The sequence below is a fragment of the Sander lucioperca genome, chromosome 11 (assembly GCF_008315115.2).
Source record: "Sander lucioperca isolate FBNREF2018 chromosome 11, SLUC_FBN_1.2, whole genome shotgun sequence".
NCBI lineage: Eukaryota > Metazoa > Chordata > Actinopteri > Perciformes > Percidae > Sander > Sander lucioperca.
In genome coordinates, this window is record NC_050183.1 from 19,710,556 (window position 1) to 19,726,036 (window position 15,481).

General features: G+C 39.6%; 1 protein-coding gene across 5 annotated transcripts in view; it reads left to right on the plus strand.

Annotated features, from left to right (window-relative positions):
* atp11b (ATPase phospholipid transporting 11B (putative)) overlaps positions 1-15,481 on the plus strand; it is a 62,501-nt gene that overhangs the window by 8,852 nt on the left and 38,168 nt on the right. For all 5 annotated transcript variants that reach the window (XR_004102015.2, XR_004102014.2, XM_036006881.1 and 2 more), the window contains exons 2-12: positions 1,691-1,807; positions 3,680-3,769; positions 4,580-4,660; positions 5,083-5,190; positions 8,178-8,306; positions 11,547-11,650; positions 12,384-12,431; positions 12,948-13,012; positions 13,452-13,533; positions 13,634-13,784; positions 15,071-15,268. Coding sequence is in view for 3 of the 5 variants with exons in the window: in XM_036006881.1 (XP_035862774.1) it covers positions 1,691-1,807; positions 3,680-3,769; positions 4,580-4,660; positions 5,083-5,190; positions 8,178-8,306; positions 11,547-11,650; positions 12,384-12,431; positions 12,948-13,012; positions 13,452-13,533; positions 13,634-13,784; positions 15,071-15,268 (1,173 nt within the window). In the remaining 2 variants the exon portion in view is untranslated. The remainder of the gene's footprint in view (positions 1-1,690; positions 1,808-3,679; positions 3,770-4,579; positions 4,661-5,082; positions 5,191-8,177; positions 8,307-11,546; positions 11,651-12,383; positions 12,432-12,947; positions 13,013-13,451; positions 13,534-13,633; positions 13,785-15,070; positions 15,269-15,481) is intronic.

Consider the following 15,481-nt stretch of genomic DNA (forward strand, 5'->3'; position numbering starts at 1 on the left):
TTTCCCACAAATAGTTACCTGTCCTCATAACTTCTTATTAAATGTTAAGAATTCTTTAGGCTACTATTTAACACACACATGTAAGGCTGCTATTTAACACTGCAGGATACATTGAGAAGTTTTAACCAGGGCTCATTCATTTACTCATACTTTGTGAGAACTTTGGGTTGTGAAATGCTGCAGTTTGCCGGGACACTGGTTAGACTGGTGGGGTTATATGCGGTTTTAAATCCAACTCTCCTGCTGAGTCTCTGTGTTCTTAACCTTGATGAGGTATTGGAGGTGTGCTAGTCACAAACCACAGCAAGAGCCTGTCACAGCTTTTCCTGTAACAGCTCACTGTGGCCATTTGTATTTCTGTTTGTATAATTCCTCCCTACAATATTTAAAATTGATCCGCTGACCAAATACAGCAGCATATGTCCATATCTGGTTTATTAGACCTGTTTCTATTGAAGATTAGTACCGCGAATGAAGCTACAATTACAGTAAGAGGAAAAGACAAGACTTTCTTACTATTGCTATTTTATATTATTTCATTGATCCAAGTAAAAAAAAAAAAAGTTTAGATGTTCAGGTGAAAAAGTGATATTGATTGTAAAACCTTCAAGGCCAACATCTGTGCGGTCATGATCGTTCAGACGTTTGGCCGTCAGCTCTGTGTGTCTGGGCCTTTAGTGTTAGGTGTGGTTCATTTATTTAAATAAACAATAAGAAAGCAGCAGCAGATGGAGAAAGGCAGAAATAGTTTACATGTGTCCCTGAACAGAGGTGAATCTGTGTGGTGAGTGACGTGGTTTGGATACATTCCTGTGTGTGTGTGTGTGTGTGTGTGTGTGTGTGTGTGTGTGTGTGTGTAACAAACATGGATGTGTGTGTTAGACCTACGTCATTAAACATTTGCAAATGATTGTAAGCATTTGCTTTAACCTTAGAATAGCAGGTTGGATGAAAAGTAGCCAACATGAGCTGATAATATAAATAACTCTAATTTTAATCAGTGCTTAAGACGTTACAGTTTTTTGCATTTTTGACATTTATAGCCATAACAAACTACTTTCATACCTAAATGTCGCATTTAGTGCTGGGCTTAAAAAAATGCTTCTTATATAAATTGTCTTGCTTTCATAAATACGTATTTAAGCTTTGTCCACTAATTGGTTTGCTAGAACAATCTTACTGGTCAAACATGTTTTAACCAGCTAGACATCTTATCTAACTCAGAATATACATATACATGTACAGTATACACATAGTGTACATATATTGTTCATGAAAGGAGGTCAACATTTGCACACTTTGTCCGAAAATGCTGTAACAGCGCCCTACTAAAATAACGTTTTTCAGAATCAGAAAAGGGTTTATTGCCACAGTAAGTTACACTTACGTGGAATTTGCCTTGGGGATTGGTTCATACATAAACAAACAAACATATTACCATTAATATGAGATAAACCATAAATACAGGAACACATTTTAGCAGTTTAGCATAAGAAAAAGGAAGCTGAATGGGTTGAGTGCAGAATGTGCAAACAAAAATGAAATATGTGACCTAGAGATGGCTACCATAATGTGCTAACAGTTGTTATGTAAGTAACTTTTTTCTCTCCTTTTTCCACATTTCCATCTGTCCCTTTTTCCTGCCCCACCCCTCTCCCTCTCTCTTCTTGTATATTCTCCCTTTCCTCAGGGCTTTGACCCCCCTCATCAGAGTGACACCAGGACGGTTTATGTAGCAAACCGTTTCCCCGAGCATGGCCACTACATACCGCAACGCTTTGCTGACAACAGAATCATCTCTTCCAAGGTACCAAATGAGGTTTAATCCATTCTGAGAATTGTCCCCATGGTGTTATTACTACAGGATGTCATGTTAGTCTGCCAGAATCAGGCAGTATGTCATTTTATTTACTTATACTATATATATATATATATATATATATATATATATATATATATATATATATATATATATATATATAATTTGCTTATTGTCTACATATTAAAAGGAGGTAAACATTCTGTTTTGTTTTAACTAACATAACCTCAGATCCGATGAGTGATGGAAGCATTATTTATTTATTTACAAAGGCACTTTTTTTAAAGATATGAACCATGACATTTTGCATGAGCCTAAGCAGTGACAGCAACCATGGCTGAAGGGAAAAAGTGTCACATACAGAAACTCTAAACTGATTTCTGGCAGCTTAACCAGTGTTAAAAAAATGTATCTGGAGCTCTGAGTCTAGTCTGGTGGGATCGAGATAAGCATGATTTGTTGATAACAGGATCAACTCAGACAAAAACCTTGTTTTGGTGAGGGGATTAGTAGGTCAGTTGGAAGATTGACAGGACAAAAGGATAATAATGCAAAGAGGCTGCTGCCCGCCACCAGCAGGGATGACTGTCATTGATTAGGCAGCTGGTTAAATGATTGACAGTAGGGTTAAGTCACCTGGGTCAGAATTAAATTGATTTAAAATCATGCATTTAAGAGACAGAAACCACTCAAATATTGTTATTCTTGGTGGAGCTTTTAAAGGTCCCATGGCATGAAATTTTTTAATATTAATATGAGTTCCCCCAGCCTGCCTATGGTCCCCCAGTTGCTTGAAATGGCGATATGTGTAAACCGAGCCCTGGGTATTTGAGAAAATGAAAGCTCAGATGGGCCAATCTGGAATCTTGCTCCTTATGAGGTCATAAGGAGGAAGGTTACCTCCCCTTTCTCTGCTTTGCCCGCCCAGAGAATTTGTCACACCCATGAGAAAGAGAGAGACATCATGGCTTTCAAACGAGCAAAGTGGCAGTTGGTCAAGACCACACCCCACCCTCCTCCTCAATAGCATTTAAAGCTACAGACACAGAAATGGCACATACTAAGTAAAGCTCATTGTGGGACTGGCTCTAGTGGCTGTAATTCTGCACCAAGGCTGAATTTCGGGAAAGAGACTTCAGATACAGTATTAGGGGACCACTAAGGGGTATATAAAAGCATCCAAAGAGCACCATGTCATGGGACCTTTAAATAATGTGATGAACTTCACCTTAGTATGTTGAAAGCAAAAAACGCCTTTCTTCCATCAGCTGTTCTTTCTAGACCATGCACAGGAAGTGATGAATTGAAATGTAAGTGTGAAACAGCAGTCTGGAGAATGTGTTCCCAGCACTCTTCACCGCTTACCAAAATACTTTTATGTCAAAATCACAATTTTACGAATGCCATGCTACATACTTGTTTTATTTGGAGCTACCAATGTGCAAATGTTGACAAAGTATATATAAAAAAAAAAAATTGAAAATAAATTGTCTGAGGAAAAAACTAAAGATTATTCCTTTTATAAATCTATATTTTTGTCAGCCATGCAGTGTCAAGTTAAGTACAACAATATGACAAGCATGTTTTTTGTGTCTGATATACTAACTAGTTCAACTTAATATCCTTCAACAATAAATTCATGGTATTTTTTTACTTAATATGCCTGTATAGTATACTCAGAAATAGGCTAGTTTTACATGCCTTGTATATTTGTCTGTATACATTTTATTTGTTTTTAATGCAATGCCATCTTGCATTCATGGGGGTTTCAAATATGGCCTTTTGAAACCCACATATACCCTGCTTAATAACCTTTTCTTAGTCTTTATCCTAAATGTTGTTTTTTTCTGTCTCTTTCAGTACACAATTTGGAATTTTGTCCCCAAGAATCTGTTTGAGCAGTTCAGAAGGATAGCCAACTTCTATTTTCTTGTTATCTTCCTTGTACAGGTAATGACACTCACAAATGCACACACACAATTCTTTGCAGGTACATGTTCTCCTCTCAGATGGTGACGAGTCAAGTGCGACCTCAGTTTTCCTAAATACAAATGTGTGCGTTTGTGAGTGAGTGACTCATCCACTTCTAGGGACCAGTATAGAGACAGGTCTGCTTCTGTATTAAAACAATACACCCACACATTCAATAATACGTGTGTCTTTACAGCCATCCCTAGGTGTTAGGCCTTCACTATGCATCAGTCAACTTGTGCTAACGTAGGATATATTCAGCCTTCTCCGGTTTTATTTGGGCCTATGTAGTGAAGCCAGTGCAATCGACATGACTCTGTCTAGAAAGGCTCTTTTTTCCCTTTTGTCAGTGAACGCTGAAGTCAGCTAAAACATCAACTGTCCAATAACGGCAAAAATGCCTAAAAATATGTTTATAAATTAATTAATTAATAAAAAGAAAAATAGTACATCAAGGTAGAATACTATTTTAAACATTTGCAGAGAATGATGCTTTGGTTTTCATATTTTGTAGTAGTATTTAGTAAAATATGTGTAAAAGTTTCTTAACAAATGCTGAGGTGTGTGTGTGTGTGTGTGTGTGTGTGTGTGTGTGTGTGTGTGTGTAATTCTAAACTAGCAGTTAACCTCTGAGGGAAGTTGTAGGTGTTTCCTGTTTAACACATCAGCCGCTACTTCTCTCTGTTGTCTTCCTAGTGCACTTACTGAGTCCCTGGTATCATATTCTTTCTGCTGCACTTCCAATGTGTTGAAATCTCTGCAAACCTGTCTCTGTACTTGTCTTCCCAGTTAATGATAGACACCCCAACTTCCCCAGTCACCAGCGGCCTGCCTCTCTTCTTTGTGATCACAGTGACTGCCATAAAACAGGTGAGAACACAAGCACATGATGGCTTCCTCTTTGTCGGGCTGAAAATGGGGAACTGGCATACATGCAGTATTATTATAGTTTGGTTAATTGTTTTAATGGGGGGCTTCAGATATCCAACTTGTATTCAGTTGAAATTAAATTGATTAGGAAAACCTGAACCATTCCTCTCAATGCCCTCTTAAAGGTCACAATGTTAAATTGATGTAAATGTGAAAATGCTGCAGTTGATTCAGGAGGCTTTATTTCTCTAATCAGTGATGAACTTGGCATTTATATGAAAAGGTGTGTTTGGAATAGCTTAAACATCTATTGGGCTCTTCAGTTGATCAGTGACTATTTGTGCCAGCACCACGTCATCACTGTTGATCAATAATGCTGTATCGCTGTATGTGATTGCTTATTGAATGAATTTCTTCATAAGGGCTACGAGGATTGGCTAAGACACAAAGCGGACAACGAGGTGAATGGAGCTCCAGTGTTTGTGGTTCGCAGTGGAAGTCTGGTGCAGACAAGATCCAAGAACATCAGGGTAAGATGGCAAAAACGACACCCTAAGGGAACTTAAACCAGTTATTCAAGTTCAAAGCTTTAGTCAGTGTTTAAGAACAGGGCTAAAGTACCTAAAAATAGCTTTTATGCAGCTCATAGTCAACAGCCATAAATAACTTAAGCTTGGCTGTTAAATTCCTGGTGCTCATGGTATGTCTGTAGAGCTAGTCTGCATAAAAGGTAATATAAGATGTCAATGAAAAGAACTTTTGTATATGTTACAATTGCAAGAAACTGGTGCGTTCATAGTGTCCAACACAAATGTGATGGAACATTTTCTGTGAATGTTGCATTTGTTGCAGTAACACAAATCTCTAGAAATGCCACTGTTTGTTTCATGTCCATACATAGTCCATATTGGACCGGTTAGCATTATTTGTCTTCGCAGCCAGTCATTTTTCTTAAGACCCCTGTCTAACCATAAACATTACCCAATTCTTGAGCTATTTGCATATTTACAGCCCACAGTTATCATGACTGGGTCTTGCTGTTACCTCTCCCGTTACTGATGAGGTGTCCACTGCCTGGTTGTGCCTGTTACCTGTGCACACAAATCCTCGGAGCTCAGGCTTCTTAGACACTGTAACAAGTGTGTCCGGTGCCAAAGCTTCGCGACCTAAATAACGGTTGTCCTTTAGTCAATCAGTAGTCTAGCTCAACGGATCTACACTGCTGGGATAAAGCCTGACATGTCCGCCACCCTTCTGCTATCTCCATTATCTGTTTTGCAAGTGCACCATTCCTGCAACTGCAGTGTAGCCCCACCCAGGACGGTTGTGATTTGTTTTAAAAAAAATACAATCAAGCCAGAGCGCTTTTCCCCTATCCCCGAATTGATAAGCAGTATAGCCAGACCACATTACAGCGCTGGGGAGATGCGGAACTAGTCATTCAGTAAATTAACCTCTCAAGCTTGTCAAGAAAACTTGATATTCAGTGCTCGACAGTATTGGTTGCCCTTGGCAACCAGATTGAGTCAATTGGCAACCGTTTTGTGGCCTCTGGTTCCACCCTTTTGCAGCCACCTGTTCAATATTTGTGTTTTTATATATATATATATATAAATAAATAAATTTCGGCAACCAAAAGCTGATGCCTGGTTGCCAAGCCGGCAACCACTTTTAAAAGTTAGCGTTAAGCCCTGATATTGTTTACACAGTCACACCCTTGAGACTTTTTGTCAACAGAAGTGACTTTTTTTTTTTTTTTTTTCTGCTAACCCATACATACAGTGAGGAAAATAAGTATTTGAACACTCTGCTATTTTGCAAGTTCTCCCACTTAGAAATCATGGAGGGGTCTGAAATTGTCATCGTAGGTGCATGTCCACTGTGAGAGACATAATCTAAAAAAAAAAATCCAGAAATCACAATGTATGATTTTTTAACTATTTATTTGTATGATACAGCTGCAAATAAGTATTTGAACACCTGTCTATCAGCTAGAATTCTGACCCTCAAAGACCTGTTAGTCTGCCTTTAAAATGTCCACCTCCACTCCATTTATTATCCTAAATTCGATGCACCTGTTTGAGGACGTTAGCTGCATAAAGACACCTGTCCACCCCATACAATCAGTAAGAATCCAACTACTAACAAGAGCTGTCCAAAGACACTAGAGACAAAATTGTACACCTCCACAAGGCTGGAAAGGGCTACGGGGAAATTGCCAAGCACTTTGGTGAAAAAAGGTCCACTGTTGGAGCAATCATTAGAAAATGGAAGAAGCTAAACATGACTGTCAATCTCCCTCGGACTGGGGCTCCATGCAAGATCTCACCTCGTGGGGTCTCAATGATCCTAAGAAAGGTGAGAAATCAGCCCAGAACTACACGGGAGGAGCTGGTCAATGACCTGAAAAGAGCTGGGACCACCGTTTCCAAGGTTACTGTTGGTAATACACTAAGACGTCATGGTTTGAAATCATGCATGGCACGGAAGGTTCCCCTGCTTAAACCAGCACATGTCAAGGCCCGTCTTAAGTTTGCCAATGACCATTTGGATGATCCAGAGGAGTCATGGGAGAAAGTCATGTGGTCAGATGAGACCAAAATAGAACTTTTTGGTCATAATTCCACTAACCGTGTTTGGAGGAAGAAGAATGATGAGTACCATCCCAAGAACACCATTCCTACTGTGAAGCATGGGGGTGGTAGCATCATGCTTTGGGGGTGTTTTTCTGCACATGGGACAGGGCGACTGCACTGTATTAAGGAGAGGATGACCGGGGCCATGTATTGCGAGATTTTGGGGAACAACCTCCTTCCCTCAGTTAGAGCATTGAAGATGGGTCGAGGCTGGGTCTTCCAACATGACAATGACCCGAAGCACACAGCCAGGATAACCAAGGAGTGGCTCTGTAAGAAGCATATCAAGGTTCTGGCGTGGCCTAGCCAGTCTCCAGACCTAAACCCAATAGAGAATCTTTGGAGGGAGCTCAAACTCCGTGTTTCTCAGCGACAGCCCAGAAACCTGACTGATCTAGAGAAGATCTGTGTGGAGGAGTGGGCCAAAATCCCTCCTGCAGTGTGTGCAAACCTGGTGAAAAACTACAGGAACCGTTTGACCTCTGTAATTGCAAACAAAGGCTACTGTACCAAATATTAACATTGATTTTCTCAGGTGTTCAAATACTTATTTGCAGCTGTATCATACAAATAAATAGTTAAAAAATCATACATTGTGATTTCTGGATTTTTTTTTTAGATTATGTCTCTCACAGTGGACATGCACCTACGATGACAATTTCAGACCCCTCCATGATTTCTAAGTGGGAGAACTTGCAAAATAGCAGGGTGTTCAAATACTTATTTTCCTCACTGTATATGCTCTGTAAATCATTTGTTCTGGAAACCAAATTAGAAACATCTATATTTTATATTTGTTGATAAATAACGTTCTTTGTGTGTGTGTGTGTGTGTGTGTGTGTGTGTGTGTGTGTGTGTGTTTTTTCTGCCTGTCCGTCCAGGTGGGGGACATTGTTCGTGTGGCTAAAGATGAGACGTTCCCAGCTGACCTGGCGTTGCTGTCGTCAGATCGTGGAGATGGCACCTGCCACATTACCACAGCCAGCCTTGATGGAGAGACCAACCTAAAGGTGTGTGTGTGTGTGTGTGTGTGTGTGTGTGTGTGTGTGCGCGCGCGCTTTGGTAATGTTTAACAGACAGATTATTACTACTATTTATGGCCCAAACCGTTTGAGTAAAAATAGATAGTAACATATACAGGGATTCAAAACTGCAAACTCCACAAGCCAACTAATGTGTGTGTGTGTGTGTGTGTGTGTGTGTGTGTGTGTGTGTGTGTGTGTGTGTGTGTTGATCTTTTGGAATAAGTCTTCAAATGGCTTGGATACGATAATACAACAATCTTTATTTTGTATTTAGAAAGTCCTCTGCTCACCTCTCCTAACCCCCACAGTCTTGCCAGAGGCTTTGTTGCTTAATTGCCTCTCTATTGAGATGCTGCTGCTTCTGTTTATTTATACAGCATGGTGGGTTATTAGTGTTGGCCTAGAAATGGGTTTGAACAATCTTTGCACCTTTTGCTATCTATATAAATTGCTGTCAGCTGCAGCTGTTTGTACGCTGTGCTGTATAGTACAGTAATACCGCAGAAGCACATTCATATCCTTTCTCTTTAGGAGTGCCTAAACCCAGCCTGCCAAAAATACTGTAGCTACAGTATTATTGGATCAGGTTTATTTGACCAAATATTAGTAATGGGCGATAGGGGTGGAAAAAATAATTGATTCTTAGATGCATCGCGATTCTCTCTACAATGATGAAATTATCGATTCTTATTTATTTTTTTAATGTGTTGATTTTTATTTAAAAGTTACTGTCTCCAGACAAGTACAAATCAGAAAACAGAGTGACTGAAAGAGGATGGGATAATGGACAACAACTTAGAGTTTAGGCAAGAGTGCAGAAAAAAAAAAAACACAAAAATGGCAAAAAGGGAGAAAAAAAATTACATTTTGTATACACCTACATCTAATAAGACATACATAAAATAATTAGGCAAAACACATTTAGGCTGTTCATCTACTTTATCACATGACATCTGACCACCTCATGTTTCACATTCTAAGAAGCCGACTGAGCCTCTGACATGGAAGATTACTGTGAGAGAAGGTGACTTTCACAAGCACGTTTAAGGCTTAAGCATGGAATGACTACAAAAAAAAAAAAAAAAAAAAAACTTGTGTGTGACAAATACTCTATATGTCAAAATCTAAGCTTTGTCTAGAAAGTGATTAGCAAACTCTGAGTAGCAAACTCAGATTTCTATGTATATTTTTGAAAAGCACTCATAGAAACGTACATAAAAAAATTGTTGCATCGATAATCAGTTTAGAATCTAACTGTTGGCCTCTGAATTGGAATTGAATCGTGAGCTGCCAAGAGATTCCCATCCCTAATGGCTGATAGAAACGATATGCAATATAAACGATACAAAATTGGCCCACGATAGATATTTTAATTATATTGCACTATCCCGATAATGTATGTTGATGACGCAATCTACTCGCGAAATTTAGAGCCACGAGCTGCAACTGGCTGCATCGCATCATCATCATCTTGAGTAAACATGGCTGAAAGCGAAATGGAGGAGCTGGTGAAAAAGACCGGTGCAACATCCATTATTTGGACTTGGTTCGGAATTTAAGCCGCTACAACGAACCTATGGTCGAGCTGTACTGTGGAGCCTTTCATCAGCCTGACAATTCACTATATAACTGACGATTGGAATCTTGTGTGTGTGTTTTTTTTAATGTCTATGGCATGGCACTACTGTAAATAAACTTTTATACTTAAAACATTTTCTTTAGTTGACATATATGTCCCTTATACTTTAATTTTCTTTATTCAAAATAGCCATGACTAATACTGAAAGTATTTCCCTAATTCACAGTATCCGTTCCTTTTCTTAACAAGACACCAGTTTTCATTTCATTAAGAGAACAAAATGTTTAAAACTAAATGAGTTACTTTAGGCTGCAGGTAAGAAACTTTATGTTTGAAATATGTTTTTATTTGAAGTATCTGTGCATCTTTGCCTAATACTGAAAGTATTTTCAGTACAGTGTCTGTTCCTTAACTAAAAAGACACCCATTTTTCCTGTTCTCTGCATCTTGGGTGGCATTTAAGAACTGCACTAAAGGAAAGAAACCCAATACTTTTTCTTTGTTAAAGTCTCTGCAACTAGTGTACTTGAATTTTATTTATCTGCAACATTATGTTGTATAATTACAGTTTTGCACAATAAATGTTCTCAAAACTACATACTACGTTTCTTTCTCTTTAAAAAAATATATCGTGATATATATTGTTATCACAAGAGGCTGCAATGTATATCGCAATATGGATTTTAGGCCATATCGCCCATCCCTACCAAATATATATGACAAGTTTGGCAAAAAGAACTCAGCTGTTTTGTTCAGGGTCAGAATATGTTGGATGTCAGATGGTTTAGAACGACAACAGTGGTCCCAAATGGAGTCGACACAGGGATGCCAGTCCTTCCAAAATGCGGAGTTGTTTTTGTGATTGTTGTGGGCAAACATCCTTGATTAAACGTCACTTCATAACGTTCCCATGGCAACAGGGGAAAATGGCTGCTCTTGTGTAAAGTAAACATTTTTCAACTTTCTGCTAAGATATATGTGACTTTTTTTGCAACGAAAATGCGGGGATTCTGAAATCATGCAAGCCCTGCATATTTTGCGCGGAAATTGGCAATTTATACAGCGAAATTTAGCGTATTTGAAAAAATGCGGCCCCCGCATAAATATGCGGACATTGGCTGATTATGCATTGAATTATGCGATTACATAATCACGTTTTTCTGGAGGGACTGGGATGCATTCAAGAATGTGAAGTGAAGGTAACCATGTCAGCTAGTCAAGGCTGCTGATGAGTATGATACATTTTCACACTGCATCATGTTACTCTCATAGGAGAACAGATTTTGCAGTAGATGCACTGCAGTGTTGCTCTTCCATGTGTTACTCAAACATTCAGTCATTTTTGCCAAGTGTGGGTTTGCTTGAATAGGTGGTTACTGTAGAGAGAGACCTCTCATTCACCCTACTCTGACAATCTCCCTCCTTCATTTGGTCAGGATAACAGTTGAATTGCTGCCTCCTCCCCTGCAGAGCAGCTGCAACTAACCAGTTGAACCAGTTGTTTTATAAATAAAAAGTGTTTTGTTTTAACTGTAGATCTATTTGTTCTTTAGTATGATAAACTCTAACTTACATTTGTCCAATTTTAAACAATGCGTCCCATTCATTAGCATTTCACTGTGTTTGTGTGTTGCGTATGTATCTAGACTCACTACTCTGTGGCAGAGACAACAGTGTGTCAGTCGGTGTCCCAACTGGAGTCTCTGCAGGCTGTGGTGGAGTGTCAACAACCGGAAGCCGACCTGTACAGGTAGTTGGCACTTGTGTATACACACAACTTTAGAATTAGATCATGAAACGTCAAGTTTATTTATTTAGCACATTTCATACAACAGGTGTAAACTCAATGTGCTTGTGAAGCATGTACAGTTAGCAAAGGATACTCCTGGTAAACACATTTTAGAACATTAGAAATAAAGATTCTGCCTTTTGAATCCTCATATAGGAAAATGTTTGTGCTTATTCTTTTATTCTCGATTCTCATTTTTAATCGTATAACTAACTAAATAACTAAGTACAGATGATTTTCACTCACTTTATTTTCTGGGATCCCCAAAGACCCCTGGAAGTCTCCAGAACCCACTTTAAAAGCCATATGATTAATACATGTTAGAAATGCCCTGCAGTAGATGTGGTATTAAATGGATGATGGGATGAGATGGCTTCAACGCCTCTTCAACAACCACCCGTCCTCTTGTCTGTCTCAGCTGGCTACTTTAGGATCAGTCAGTTTATATTTAGATCAGGCAGTTTGTTTCAGTGGCAGTTTTCTCCCTTCCACCTCTCTTGGTCGCTGTCGCTCTCTATGATGATATGATTACTGACCAGCTGCATATCCACACGTTTTATAGTAATCAGGTTATTAAAATGCATGTAAATCCTCAGATTTCCAGATTTATTCCAGTAGCCTGGTTTCCTGTGTGCATGTGAACGTAGTAGTCTCTCTCACACCACTCAACTAAAATGTCTTTGGTGTTTTCCAGGTTCGTTGGTCGGATTACAGTGACTCAGCATGGAGAGGAGATAGTCAGGTGAGACCAGATTTGTCCAGCTGCTTTGGCTAATAATTAAATTAGTAATTATGTGTGTGCTGGATAAGCTGAAGGCACTGCTAAACAGGCACCCCCAATACTATGGATACAGGGCCTTCTGATTTGTGTATTGCTACCAAGGTTACACCATCAGACAAATAAAATGGGACAGTAGTTGAGGGTAAAACATGACAGCATATCTGTGTGAGCCATAGTTGTTCATGTAATGTGCTTTTAGCAGAGGGTTACAAAATGTTACAAAATGACCTGCACACCGGCCTAAAGAGACTAAACTACCTCAGGTATGTTATCAGCAGTGGGCTACTATGCCACCAAAAGACAAAAATGAGCAGCAAAATTAAAATGATTAATTGCATATACAGAAGATGTATGAGCCTCATAGACTGTTAAATGTTTATGTCAAGGTCCTACTGTGTCTTGTTTGTGCCCAAATCCTATTATAGCCACATCCATCTTTCTCTGTATTTATGTTGTTTTTGTTTGCTTTTATGTCAGACCGCTGGGTCCAGAAAATTTGCTGCTGCGAGGAGCCAGGTTGAAAAATACCAAAGAGATTTTTGGTGAGTCAATGCAGGTAGAATAAAAAAGAAAAGGTCCTGCAAAAGCAAAACCTCCACCTGAGAGAGGAGCAGCTAGGGGAATTTTTTACACAATGGAAAGTTGAGAGAGAAAGACATAGGCTCAAGAACAGGTTGCTTCTGAAATGATTCCAGTGGGTGTTGGAAGCATGATAGAGAGGTGTGACACAGCCACGTCGCAGCTGTGATACAGACAAGCCAAGCTCAGTTGACAATATGGGTAGGACAGGCCAATTATTATCATATGCCTGAGGTTTGATTATGTCAACCGAAGACTTTTATAGCACTAGTGTGTCTGTGTATACTGTTGTAATTTTGGGTGTGTTATGTTCTCATGACTTCATGTGCAATTCGTCAGTAATATAGTGGTCTAATAACCCATAATCTGGATGTAATACTTGAACCAACTGTGCTGTTGCAGGTGTGGCTGTTTACACAGGAATGGAGTCCAAGATGGCCCTCAACTATAAGTGCAAGTCCCAGAAACGCTCTGCAGTAGAGAAGTGAGCTTGATTTTCTGTTGTCTCTCTGTGTAAGCAAAATTTTCCTGTTTTCAGATGTGCCTAATTTAACACGCAACTTTAAAATATCTTCCTGTGTCAGGTCCATGAACACCTTCCTAATCATCTACCTGGGCATCTTGCTGTTTGAGGCCATCCTCAGCACTATCTTGAAGTATGCCTGGCAAGCTGAGGACAAATGGGACGAGCCTTTCTACAACCAAAAGACTGAACAGGAGAGAAACAGCAGTCCGGTAAGTCTTCTTCGCATTAGGCATCAGAATGTATTCTTATTGATTTTCCTTTTGTAAGTGGTGCAGGCTATCAGCTCCAGAGATAAGATGAGGTGAGATTTTAGTCGACATTCCACTTCTGTCTCTCTTTCTTTCTTTTTCTCCACTTTAATTCCCACGCCAAATAATAATTGGCTTTTTCTCTCTACTGCCAATATAAGTTAATAGAGAGAGTTTAATGAAGATATAACGGTGAGCCCACGCTTGAAACCACATACACACACAGAGTCCTAGAAGGATGCTGGAAGGGCGGTGTTAGTGTCTCTAGATTTTGTGACAAGGCTTAAGAGAGGAAATGTCTTTCATGTGGACAGTCTGCCAGCCTATCTACCTACCTGCCAACACCAATCAGTCAGAGAGAACAGCAGCCTCTATGTATTGAGACAGAGGGGGAAAACAAATCACAGTCCAGTACATTTGCTTCCCTTTTCCCTGGAGACCGAGAGAGGAATACCAGCAACAAATGAATGGCTGTGTTTTTACCTTTAGTATAACAGGTGCACCAGAGACCCCCTGGCCCCGTTACAGTGTTTACCCTTTACCAATGACTGCATGTCTCCACATCACAGCTATATACTTTCTCCAGGGAATCTACCGATCCTTCAAAAGTCTGAACATTTTTTAAATGTAAGGCCTAAAGATTACAATATTCAAGTCCAAAAAAGGAGAAATTGATTTCTTTATTTTGTTAGAGCTCAATTCCAGGTATAACATGTCATATACGCGTCCTTTGTATGGCTGCTGATAATCTCTCAGTCTGTGGTCCTTTCTCACTCTTCTTTCCTGTCACATGAAGTCATTAACTCCATAATGGGAATGAATTGCCCTGCCTGCTTTAATTTAGAAGCATCAGTGATCATTCTGTGTGTGGCTGTGTATGTGTATTAAGCAAAAATCTTTTGCAACCTTAAAGGTCCCATGACATGGTGCTCTTTGGATGCTTTTATATAGGCCTTAGTGGTCCCCTAATACTGTATCTGAAGTCTCTTTCCCGAAATTCAGCCTTGGTGCAAAATTACAGCCACTAGAGCCAGTCTCACAATGAGCTTTCCTTAGGATGTGCCATGTTTGTGTCTGTAGCTATTGAGTAGGAGAGAGGGGGGGCAAGGTGGAGGGTGGGGGTGTGGCCTTGACCAACTGCCACTTTGCTCATTTGAAAGCCATGATGTCTCTCTCTCATGGGTGGGCCAAATTCTGCCCTCCTCTTGTGTCCGTTTTTTATTAAATTTACTTGGATCCTTCTTTAGATCTTGAAGTTCATCTCAGACTTCTTGGCATTTCTGGTCCTCTACAACTTCATCATCCCCATCTCGCTCTACGTTACTGTGGAGATGCAAAAGTTCCTGGGCTCCTTTTTCATTGGCTGGGATTTGGACCTTTACCACGAGGAGAGCGACCAGAAAGCTCAGGTCAACACCTCTGACCTCAATGAGGAGCTGGGGCAGGTATGAAATGGAAGCGCAGGAGCGCATGCATAGAGCAAGAGAGTAAAGATTCATATAACTTTACATCACATTTGCCTGAAAAAAGTTTTCCCATCAGATATTATGTAGTATGTGTAGTATAATGTACATTGTATTGCAGTAAATATGCCTATTTGGATATAGCAAGAAACCTAAAACAGATATAATTTATTCATAATTGAAGTGTTAAGTGTA